The 12,881-nt window shown below is 31.3% G+C and overlaps 1 protein-coding gene and 1 long non-coding RNA gene across 3 annotated transcripts in view; one reads left to right on the forward strand and one right to left on the reverse strand.

Moving 5' to 3' along the window:
- Nucleotides 1-5,652, reverse strand: part of slo (calcium-activated potassium channel slo) — a 123,639-nt gene extending 117,987 nt beyond the window's left edge. Inside the window, exon 1 of one of the 2 annotated variants that reach the window (XM_074121738.1) lies at nucleotides 5,132-5,652. In XM_074121738.1, coding sequence (XP_073977839.1) covers nucleotides 5,132-5,449 — 318 coding nt within the window. In that variant the 5' untranslated portion in view covers nucleotides 5,450-5,652. The remainder of the gene's footprint in view (nucleotides 1-5,131) is intronic. The other variant, XM_074121739.1, reaches the window with a different exon arrangement.
- The window catches only part of LOC141450889 (uncharacterized), a 500,259-nt gene that overhangs the window by 144,786 nt on the left and 342,592 nt on the right, over nucleotides 1-12,881 (forward strand). The window lies entirely within an intron of this gene.

Below are 12,881 nucleotides of genomic sequence, written 5' to 3' on the forward strand. Positions count from 1 at the left end.
ATTTTATTGTTTGATGCTGAGTGTAAGGAAACTATCTTTGATTCCAGGACGAGAGATGATTATATTTAGTTCGTGATGCTGTATATTTAGTAAGATGTGAACGTCCTGCAGTGTGAGAAAGTGCTCTTCCAGCCGAGTACGATATCATCACACTGCTGATTTAGAGTTCTATTTTTAGAAAATCAAATAATGGTAATTATTTTTGTCGTAACTACAATTCTTCTTTAATGTACCAATAAATTATTTATTGATTTAAACGAAGTGATATTTATCATTTACTACATGAAGTTTCAAGAAAAATCTAATGTATTTAGGGGAAATACATTGCCAAAAGAAAGAAAACGCTGGGAGTATAACTAATGATGATGATAGGGAGTCGCCACCGGTTCTACTCAGTGATCCTTCGATAGAGTGTATTTTGAAGTCCAAACTAGCGATGAATACCCAACCGTTTGTGACGCATAAGGGTGAAGGAGGTATCAACTGTGTTCTCTCAAATAACAGGAAAATAGACGCGGACCAACTTGAAGTCTGCTCTATGTTGGAAAGATTCTGCTCTGCCTCTTGTAAAGTGAAACCAAACTTTAGAACGTTTTCGCTAAATTGAGAGACTTGAATTGTACAGGACGAATAGATGCAAATAAAGACTTGCAATAATCTTGGAAGCAAATAAAATGAAGGAGAATAAAAGAAAGAGCATTATGAATGTTTTCTTCGTAGTTCACATGCAATCTACTACTTCCACAAAAGCAGAAGACTCCTTAGATGAAGAAAGTGGCTTCTTTTTCAGAGATCTTGGCATTCATGCAAGTTATTGAATATAATTTGACTATCAGGCTATAAATGCATCTCTCCAGTACGAAACTTGATCATAACACTAGCAAAGAACATTCATGTTTGGATTTACAAATTTACAGCGATCTCCAGCACTTTTATTGTACACAATCACTCATCTTTAAATTGTAAAAAATACTCATGCTCACTGTAAAAAGATTGTATTCTACATACGTACACTTGATAAAGAAGCCGTAATAAATTTTTTATTTACGAATTGAAACCATGAAACTCTTTGGAAACAGAAGGATCATGAATATGCCTGAACAAATCCTAAAGTTCTTGCAGCCTTTCTAAATGCTTAATAAGTATCCTAAAGGTAACTCAAACATTTTTCAAAATGCCCTATTAATATGGCAACTCATCATTGACTCTTTAAAGGAAATATACAAGAACGATTTAGGAACTTCCAATAGTTTCAAAAAGAATTACCTTCACAAAAGATGCAAAATTTAGAGACTTATATTTCTACGTTCATTAAATCCATCTCCAAAAACAATTTGGGTCAATTTTATGTCACAAATTCCATTAAAGTTATTCTGTTAATATATAAGACTGTCACATTTTAATATATTCTGTTTTGTAAAACCAAAATTGAAGTTTTTAAGACTGGAGCAATTCCCTACCGATTAAAATACAGAAAACCATTCTTCACTCTTATACCTTGTACATAGCAAACTTCGATTCATAAAATTACTGAAAGAGGGGTAATGAGATTTGGATTTGTTTCGATTACTAAATGATAAATCCTACATAAAAAGAAAGGAAAAGAAAAAAAAATTCACTCAACTATACAGGCAGGAAACATTAAATTTTCTCTCCACAGTTTTACTAGTAAAACAGACTCTGCTCTAGATAATGACCAGCAATTTCCCATGTCATTACTACCCTTGACAAGAGGCAGTATGCGTGTCAGCGACGTTTACTCCCTCAATTTATGGTACTATCCTGAGAAAATCAGTTAATATTTGAATTAAAATTGCCATTTAAAGCAAATGTAGATTAATTTAAAGCAAATCTCGTTACTTTATAAATATTCTTTTACCCTATGTTACGGGTGTAAACAAAACCGAATTGGTAATTGTAACGACATCAAAACAAGCTTTTCTTTAACACACAAACATAAATTCTTAAAAACTGTGTGCAACATGTTTTTTCTAATTATTATTATTAAATCTTGGTTTAGTATTTGCTGAGAGACTGAAAGATTGGCGTCAATAAAACATCTCTGTTGTTTGGAACTAATTGACTAAATTATAGGGTACAATAAGAAAACCCTACAAAGTAAAAAAACCCAATTTAATGGTCGAAAGAATCTGTTATTCAAGTCTCGAGTTTTGTACCTTTCGCTAGTGTGTCAATACCATCTTGCTTAATAATAACATAACAGTAATACAATTCTTTATTCACGTTTAAAATAAATGATATTAGGCCTATTTTTTAAATATGAATAGAATTAATCGTAATAAAAAAATATTTACACGAACTTCTTTACAAAGTAAGACGAAATCAAACTGAGTAATCTACCTCTCACGATGGATGAAAATCCGAAACCAGTCAGTCAGGTATACAAGAATTACGCGTGTTACGACGGATAAAATCTAAGATAGTTTTTTTAATTTGGATTTTTAAATAATGTTTTTAAGGCCCTAAAAACTTTTCCTGCACAAGTATACCTATGTTTTTTGTTTTTTTTTTTTAACGAAAATTGAATTTATAACAGTCATCTCATAGACATTGAATATAAAGAGGATTAAATATTAAATTACAAACCACTTAGCCACAAAAACATGGCATGACAACTTCAAATAAATGTTATGTTATTTAAGATAAATGGATTCCATACTGCAATCGATTTTTTTTGTTGCTTTTTCTCTTTAAAAATTCAGTAAGTCATATAAGTTAGTTTGCCTAAAAATGGAATATTTAATTTCTCAAAAAGAGAATTAAATATAATCTGAGAAAATTTCATTTACTCGGAATTATTCCAACTTTGCTCAGGAATAAATAAATTATAACATAATTGTTATATTTTAAATCGATAAAGCTGGTCAATAAAAATATTTTAAAACATTTTTTCCGGAATGTTCTTAAGAATTCTTCTCTGAAATTGATCAAACAATAATGTTTATTGTTAACTATAACACAGCTTTGCCATTTAATATTAAACAGTGTAATAAATAAGCCAGTCCTAAATTAAATCGGGCGAGTTAAACGTTCTTATGTCTCCTATAGAACTCATTTTAACTAGCCCAAAAAAACAGTTTACATGAGTACATAAGTGTAGGAAGTTTGAGCAACGATGGTTCTAGAAGGTTTAACCTTCTGTACAGTGAGGTAAATGAAGTATTTGGAAGCTCTGATGAGAGGTACTGACTAAATTCGCGAGACTAACAATAATATTTCGAGATTTTTTTATTTTTCGCAATCCAGACTGGATGCACTCACCAACAACGGAGCTGATCTCCTGGAACTCATAACCATTACAAGGTCAGTAATTGCAAAGGGCCCGAATACCTGGATATTAGCATAAAGAAAGTGAAAAAGCGTTGAATATGAGGAGATAGAAAAATAATGGGCCTATCTGTGAGAATGACAGCGAGGGTACAAGAAAGGACAAGGATTGTGGTAGAAGTTTGTGAATCGTATATGGTATCCAATGTAAATTCGAGCTAGCTTAAAATGATGATACCGGAGGAAAGAGTCTCCGGAATAACAGTACACCTTTAAGAGGCGCAGTCAGTCCTTGCTTTTGGTCTGCAGGTCTGGAAAATATTTTGAAAGACATTGGAATAAGGGGCAAAAGAAAAGCCTTGGTTGAAGAGTATAGTGATTGAGGCAACTGGATTCTTCAAGACCTTTGTGTCTGGAGGCCGGTATTGTCCAAGAAGGAAGTAATTTTAATGATAAATAGTAAAAGTTGAAATGGAGTTCAAAGGAATTCATTCCTTGTTAATCAATTTCACTTTAAACAAAAGTTTCAATTATTTTTTGTGTTTTATTAGTAAGCGATTCATATTTTTAAATTAAGAATTAGTTTATTCCTATAAGTGAAACTTTGTTTCTTCTTTCTCATTGCGTAATTGAAATCTAATTTATGAAAATAAATTTTAAACAACGATAAAATTGAAACAAGACAAACGGTTAATATTTCAAACACAAAAAATGTATAAAATACAAACTATTTTATACGTACCGCCGAAGCGAATGCAACTACAAGAAAGTAAATTTTTTTGTTATTCTCTCCAAATAAGAGACTAAATTCATACTTCACGGATGAATTCCTCCATTAAAAGTAGAAAATTTTGAATAGAACGCCCATCCAAACATATAAATTTTGTATTTACAATGACAATAATATTCGTTTGCAATAACATGACATCTTTGATAAAAAAAAAAAAAAGACCACAATCAAATACTTACAAACCTCTATCTAATTGTACGATACGGAAATGTTATCAAAATGAGCCAAATGTAGTAAGATGTACTTTTATAAATAAAAATATTATTGTAGTTCATTATTTCCAGTTTATAAATAATGGAAGCAACAAAATCAAGGAGAGTTCAAAGTTTCAACATAACATGTAATCTTATTAGTTGTTGAGTATATATATATACTCATATAAGTAAGTTTTACTTATAAATTTAATTTTTTTTTTTTTTCATTTGTCAAGAGTTTTAAGATTTTTTTAAAAATCATTAACGTGTTTGAAATGTATAAACATACATAAACTTTGTCGAATATCTTCTCCAACTTTGAGTTCATATTTAGTATAAATGTTTTACCATATTCAAGGAACAATTATTGTGTTTAATAGATAATAGTTTCTTAATTTTTTGTTTTTCACTCTTAATTATAGGTTACAAAACTAATACATTTCTGCTAAAAAAAAATTGTTTTATACCAAATAAAAGTAACTTAAAAAAATAAAGCAAGAGTTTTTGCCGGAGACTGTGCCTATAAGCACTCTTCTTTCAGATAAATGATGTTTTACTTATTATTAATGTGAAAATGAATTTTTTACGGAATATGATAATTATAGAAATAAAAATTTAATATAAATTATGGGATTTCCCAATTAAATCTTTTATTAGGATTAGTCATTTTAATATTGGAGTTTTTATAACGTTCCAAAATTTAAATTCTTATCTATTACACCATAAACCCTCTACAGATGAGTTCGTACTCTACGCTTAAGTAAAAATTTAGCGGTTAAATATAATTTTAAATAGTTATAAAAATAAAAAGTACTTTAATTACTAAATTAAAAATGAATAATTAAACGGGATATTTTACCAATATTCTGCCAGTAGTTGTTTGACCGGAAATCAGTTCTCCTGCCCAGTCTTTAGCCTCTGTCATGAAAGTCCCCTCGAACTCTTGTTTGCCCTGCCTTGCGGCCTTCTGCTCCTTCTGTTTCGGATCATTTGGAGCTAATTCTGGCTCTTTACGACAGAATAGAAACGCGAATACGCGCCAGAGTAATACAATTAATAGTCCCGCTAGAAATGTAAATACACTAGATAACAAAAAGCACCACCATTTCCTTTCTTTAAGACATTCAGCGTTCGGAATTGGAGTTGGTTCAGCTTCACATATCTCACAACATGACATTACGATACGCGTTTATCTATTACGGCGCCCAGCTTCCACCTTTGTAATACAGTCTATTAAAGATGGAAAAATAATATACATCTCCATTCATCAGCCGTCTTTTACACACTGGGGGTATACCCTTTTTACTACGAATAGCGCAAAGAGAGCAGTAGTTCTGCAGAACCAGCACACACACTGTTGAATCAATACGCTTGCTAACCAATGAGAGGGGACAAAGTTTATTACGTCATGGCTCGGTATTCTGAAATGGGACACTGCGAGCGCTACAAGGCACACCACATACATTTTACCCCCTTTTACAGAATTCCCAGTTCGAATAACCGTCCTCTTTGGGGGATTATTCAATTTGGAGATTAAACTATTAAAAATTAAACTAGAACAAATTAAAACACAATGAACAAGTGGTAAAATTTCTATATATTTAAAAACATGTTACAGAAATATCTCTACTTCTGAGGCGACATTTTTCCGTTATTTAGAAAATTAATAAATCTTTAGCAAAATGTAAATTAATGGAAATAGATTAAAAGGAAATTGTAATAAAGAATTATTTTTATTAAAAACACTAATAAATACTTTTGAGGCGGTTAATATTTATAATAATTTCCAAAAAATTAAAGTATAATTATTTTTAAGATTTCTTCCTTGTTAAGGTACTAATTGTTGGATTTTCTGTTGATTCATTTATTATTTTGATTAAATTAGTTACTAACATTATTTTTAATTAAAGTTTCGTCATCATCTCAGATCATTGGCGCCCGGAGCTTTCCTCAGTGAACAACCGGCCTCCGAAGACGTCCTTTCGTTTCAAAACGTTTCCGTCATAGGAAAGTTAGCTATAAGAAGCTCCAAGAAAATGAAAATCGAAGAAACAGCTGCTGGATTTAAACCCAGGATCTCTACAAGGCAGTTCCAAACACGGTAACCACTTAGCCAATCCCTTTCCTTATTAATTTTGTGATTAAGGACTGTATTAAGTTACAAGAATTAATCTCCCAAATTTAGTGATTTTTTTTCTATCTTCCTTTATACAATTTTGTAAAATTTATACGCTCGCTACTTCTTTCTCACGAGTAAAAAAGGGTAGCAATATTGAATTCAGAAAAAAAAAAAATGGTAACTGGTTGGTAGCATTTTCTGTTTTCTTTTGGTAGAAAATATAATCTATTAAAAGGTTAAGTGGGGAGCAGACTAGGGGGTACTGAATGAGGAATCTCTGGGGCTAATACTGGGTATCTTCCCAGCATCGTCCCTGGGGAGACTGCCTACTTCTAATATATTGCAATTCTAAACTCGCACAAAAGGCATTCATAACTAATATTCGAGTCGAAGTGAACTTTAATATTCCATTCATATAACTTATCTATTATACTTTCACTAATAATTATAATACTAAAATAAATTTCGGCTATATTTTATTGAACATTAGGCATAACTAATTTTTTATACCAAAATAAAGGTATTAGAAAATGGAAGTGGTGGATCTATTGTAAAATTTCTCAGTTTTCTTTCTTTCTTTCGTTAATATTTGTTAATTCCGACAACTTATTTACTCCACAAGCCTGGGTGTCCTCTTGGATGACTTCCTGAGGTACTATAGACTGAGGAAATACATTCTTCACAAGGGCCAACTGAAGCCTACACAGGATTTGCCAGAAAGAAGACGAAACGGGCCAAAAGGTATTGTTCAGAAAGGAATGTCTCGAAGTGGCACTTCGGAGAAGATAAAGTCACTTTCCTACATCCAGGACCTCATCACCAGATTACGTATTAAAAAAAGTCTCTAGGACAGGGTGCTCAAAAAGTCTAGCCTAATTAAAGCCAACCGATAGTTTAGAGTGTAGGGCATGCCCACAGCAGTCGACAGACATTTCCGCAAAACTCAATTCTGGTTTAAAGCATCTGTCACTCAAGGGAGTCCAGTAATTGCCACCATCCTTTCAAAACAAAGAGCCCCAATGTCTTCTGAGCTTGCAATGCTCAGCCAACTGACTCCATATAATTTTTGGAGGTTACTGCCATGATAGATATTTTCTAATAATTCTTGAATTAATTTCAAAATAAGAAGTTATACAGCAAATTTGTTAAACATTAATAAGTCTATTTTCTTCGTAACAATTACTTTTTTTTGAAACGTCATTAGTGATTAATCTATGTAATTATTAAAACTGAAAGTATTTAGTAAATGATTCTGTATGTTATTGAAACTAGGTCAGCCTCAAATATTAAACTACAATTTATCTCAAGCGTAATTATTCATTCTGTTTTGACAAATGAATGTAAAATTTTCACTAACATAAAAAAAACTTTTTAATTAATTGAAATTAAATTCACCAAATTCAATATTTTCAATAAATAACAGTTTTGTTTTTTTAAAGGAATTGTTATTTTACATCAATATTAATAATATTAAGCAATTAATTTAAGACACGCCTACATATGAGATCATTGGGCGTCCGAAGCCTTATTGAAGGCACTTCCCGCTTTTGGATAGTGTTCTCTTGTTACAGATAACAATATCCAAGGAAGATAATGAGCATATAATGTTAATAGCACAATTTAAAATAAACAACCATAGTAGAGAAAGGTATTATAAAAGAGATATGAATTCTTGTTTTTTAGTACAAATTGCAGGGACTTACTTTGGCTACCGAGCGGGTGCACAGAAAGCACCGGATAGAGGTGAGGCCTGCAGATATGCAGGTTAGCTGGTATTTCCCAAATGAACAGTCCCAGACCAGAGGTTAATCATAATTAATGGGAGTGGCAGTCTACCCACTTGGCAAGGCAATGCTCATTAAATACCACAATACCTAATGATGATGGTGTGAAATGGCTAACAAGAGCCGTTGTTAGATATAGATTTTGCATCCATAATTCCTTGTTCCTGACTTCCTTGTTCGGTGTGAGAGCGGATACTAAAAGCTAGGAGAGAAAACAGCAAGATTCCTTCATTTTAAACTTCTCGTTGCAAAAACTTCTGAACAAACCTAAACTACCGTTACAGAGATAAATATTACGTGCTTATTTGTTGTTCAAACTATAAAAACAAAAGTTTTCGAGTTTTACAGAGAGTATTTAAAAATCTCAGTAAAGTAATGCAAACACTTTACTCAAATAGTTGTAATTTTTGAACCAAGAATTCAAAATGTAGGAATCCTATCCAGCCAGGTTTTTATTAAATTGAATTTGAAAGTAATTACTAAAAGGAATTTCCTTATAATTTTATAAACCTAGACAAAGTATTTTACACTAACCGAACTTTGAACGATAAATTTCAAAGTACAAAGAAAATAAACTTTCGCTATTTATTAAAGCTAGTGGCAGATATATTAAAAGAGAGGTCACATTACAGTTAGGAGATAGCGGTGGAAAGAATGCTTAGAAATAGAATGGTATTTACTGTGTCATCCAATAAATCCAATAATCAATAACAGAAGATATTGGCAAAATTAATCAATCCAGCTACAATAGTTTTTACTGATTATTGTAATGCTAGTCTTAATAAATGTACTATTCAAGTTAAAGGATCGCATAAATTTTTATGTAATAAAAATAAATTCTCACCAGAAATCCGTTCTTTTATTATAAAATTCAAAATTGTTTTGGCGAAGTGTGTTTGAGTGGTAAGAACATAATATCCCGAAAATAGTTTTCTGCGAATTTCTAGAAAGCTTTTTGGAATTTTGTACTGATAAATTAAAAATTCGGCTAAAATCCGCCACTCGGAACCTTTCTGGCAAGATCGTTTTGTAATTTCAGATACGATATTTTCGAGGATAGAAGTTACGAAACTGCAAAGCATAAAGTGTTTTCTGTTTAAAATTATTGTAGTTGGAGTAAGAGAATATCATATTTTTCAAAATATTAATGTCTTTCTAGTCAAAAATGGTAATCATAAGACTTCACTATTAGACCATAGTAAAGGGTTTTTTATATGACAAGATACTGAGAAGACAGTAAAACCACAAAACTAGGTCTGCACTAATACAGGAGTTTCTTTACAGAGCGTACGATGTAGCCAGTTTTCGTAGCAGATAGGGAAAGTTTAAGGGGCCAAGAAACTTGCCAACCCTTCTTTAACGACCTGGTCACGTTTATGAACTCGCTTTGTATGTACATATATATATTTATATAGGTAGTATGTCACAGAACTTTTGGCCATGTTTCTTCCAATTTCCCATATTGTAATTGGTTTTCAAGGTATTGATTTCTATTTTAGTATTCCAGACAGAGCTGAACCACAAGTGGGCACGTTTTAAAGCAATCATATTGGAAGGTATAACTGGTATAAATGCACATAGAAAGCACAAAATGTTAAAGAGCAAAAGATAATACGTCACATCCAAAACAAATCGAAGGGCTGGTACAAAATTAACCAGATTATTTTCTTCAATATGGAATTGGTAGGAGAACCCACACATATATATTTATTTTAAAGAGAGATACAAATTATTTTGAGTACAAATTAGTTCGAGAAGAAAATAAATTTAAAAAATAACGATGGCACATCTAGCATTGAAAGAAATTTTAGAGCTTCAGGAGAATTTAAGAAAAAAAAAAACAGTCTACATGTTTAAAGATAATTTACGATTCTAACTACTGTTGGCATCTAGTTTGACAATTAAATTTATCGGTTAAATAAATACGCTCACCTAAACAGAGGTATTTCTGAAAACTGTACACATTTGATTTGATAACTAAGCACTACATGTCTACCGGAGCAGAAGGAGATGTTAGGTGTAGGTTCCAGTTCGTTTCTTTGCATTAAAAGGGTTGATGAATACTAAGTTACAAGTGCATGAAGGTTACTCAACCAAAGTGAAAAAATTACTGAGAAGAATCATTTACGTCCAAAACTAGGACAAAGGGTAGAAGTTGAAGAAATGATCAAGGAGAAGTAATGTTCATCACTAGAAATAGTCGAATTTAATTAACAAAAAATGCTGGAAAGATTGCAATTCTGTTTCAAGCAATGGGTTAAGAAAATAAGCCTTAGAAAGAAACATTGTAGTATTTTAATTTTAGACATTTATTTGAAATAATGTTTAGAGAAAATTCATTTCGGGCCTTCTACCAGACTGGATATTTTAAACTGCCAATATGCAAATTTTTTCCGGGATATTACGAGGAAGGATTCCTGAGGAAAGTTCTGAAGTCTTCCTTCTAAAAAGCATCTCGGTGATTAAGTGGTAGGCTTTAACTCTTCGTGAGAATTCAATTCATTTATTTAGTTTAGTTTGTTTTTATTTAGTTACAATCTATCTAATGTAACTTTCGAATTTATCTAGGGTAAAGTATTAAAATTTAAATCTAATTAAATGACACGAATATTTTTGAAGATAAAAATTATTACGCCACACAAGCATTAACCAAATAGTCACTGCATTGCGCTTTTCTTTTTTTTTAATACTTTTTATTTTATTTCTAAAATAATTAATTTTATCCAGTTTGTTTTGATAAATGGAGTAATGGTAAAATAGCACGCAAATTAGCATGACTGAATTTTTTCTTTAGCTTAAATTTTTTACGAATTAATATTCAAATTATACTGCATGCACATTCATGTTCTGTGGATTTAGTGTTTTATTAGGTACACACAACTCCAGGTAGTTAAAAATTTTGTTTTAATGGCGAATTTTTTTTCTAACTCAGAAAGATTAAACCATTTAGTGCTAAGAATAAAAGAGGTGAAAAAGTTAACCATTCCGACTCATAGAATTAAGAATCCCGTGAATTCACCAACCTATATTACACTTCGGTTGAAGATTGCAGGACACATAACTTAGCTAAAGGCTATTTTGAAAAATAAATGTTCACGAATTAAATTGCTAAGATTGAATTAAATAATTGAAGGCGATCTGCGTAAAAAAGCTAGAGCGGACTAAAATTCAGCACACTAAATGATAGATAAGAGAAAAACAGATATATTGAATGGTATTACAACGACCGAATAGTTTGCAAAAGTACGTTTTGAGCTCCTACAAAACATAAATGACATTATCTGACCCAGAAGAATGAGAATACAGACGGAAAAAGTAGATAACGTACACAGCCTAAATACAATTTTAACAGGAGAATGAATAATTGAAGCGTAAGTCAAGAACTCTCATTGGAGATTCAGAAAAAAAGGTAGAGGGGTCCCCTAGAGATAGTGATGGGATAGTGCCTAGATAGATCAAATGCTTTCCCGCTTATATAAAATTCTATTTCAAACAATTTACGCAAAAACGCAACTCCATTAATAGTCCGTAGTTTCCTCGCCATCATGAAGAGGGAATATTTTTCTAAAAGCTGACTAAGGAAAAGAAAAATAGATTAAATAGTAACGACAAATTAAATATTTTAGTTATAATACACTCGTTTAGATATTTTATTTAAGCAGAAATTTCTATTTTGTGCATCAGGCTATCGTGGTTATTTTATTGAATATGCAGATACCTGTAAGTCGAAATCGTCACTAGCAAAAACAATAATAAACCGGATGGTGAGCTTTATGCAACGTTTAACGATTTGTAGATATTCTACCACTTTTCTATTCAAATATAATATCCTCCCACACCTGCACAATGTTTTAAAATTAATGAATGCTTTTTCGTTTTTGAAAACAATGATTTGGGAAATATTTCTAAATAAACACAGCTAGGTCTATGCTACGCCATTGACTGTGAGTTAAATTCCGCAAAAACCAACGAATGGTTTAAAGTTCCAAGAAAATTTACATGTCTCACCTCTTTTACCCTAACCAATTTTGTTTTCTTGAGATCGCTTTGTAAGCGCAGTAAGTAAAAATAAATCCCTTGAAAAACTGGAAAAACCGTCCCAATACACAATTACAAGCTTTTAATACAAGCCTTTAATCTACTAAAATTATTTACAATTAATTAGGAATTTCATTCATCATTGGTTGGTAATAAGAAATCTGTGACTTTCCAAGTTTTCAGAGTGATATAAGAGAAACCAATTTGATTGTCAACTAAATGTTGTGACAACCTTGGTTTCTGTGGAAACGCGGTTTTGTTAGCACTTTTAATCAATAAAACCGCGCAAAATAATAATAATGTCGCTTGTGATCACTGTTAGCATTTAATATCAGATTAGAAGAAGTACTTTTCTGAGTATGATATTACTTATTTAAATTATTTCACGAAACAAATAGATTTTAATAAAAATCAAAAGTTTTCAAGTCAAAAATATTTAATAAAAATGACTCAGTTAAATGCAGGTTTTCCTTATTACGTCGTTTCATCTTGCAAGAAAATTGCCATATTTTGAAATTAATCTTAGAAGAACAAGATGAATTTTTTTACGATAGTAAAAATATTTAAATAAAGATTGACTATTTGAATAAATTTTAAAGAGTTTCATGAAGAGTTAATAATTTTTTTTATAGTAATATTTCAGAATCCTTACCACGTCAGGCTGAGCT

The sequence above is a fragment of the Rhodnius prolixus genome, unplaced genomic scaffold, assembly GCF_049639745.1.
Source record: "Rhodnius prolixus isolate KJV_2025 unplaced genomic scaffold, Rpr scaffold_8, whole genome shotgun sequence".
Taxonomy (NCBI): Eukaryota; Metazoa; Arthropoda; class Insecta; order Hemiptera; family Reduviidae; genus Rhodnius; species Rhodnius prolixus.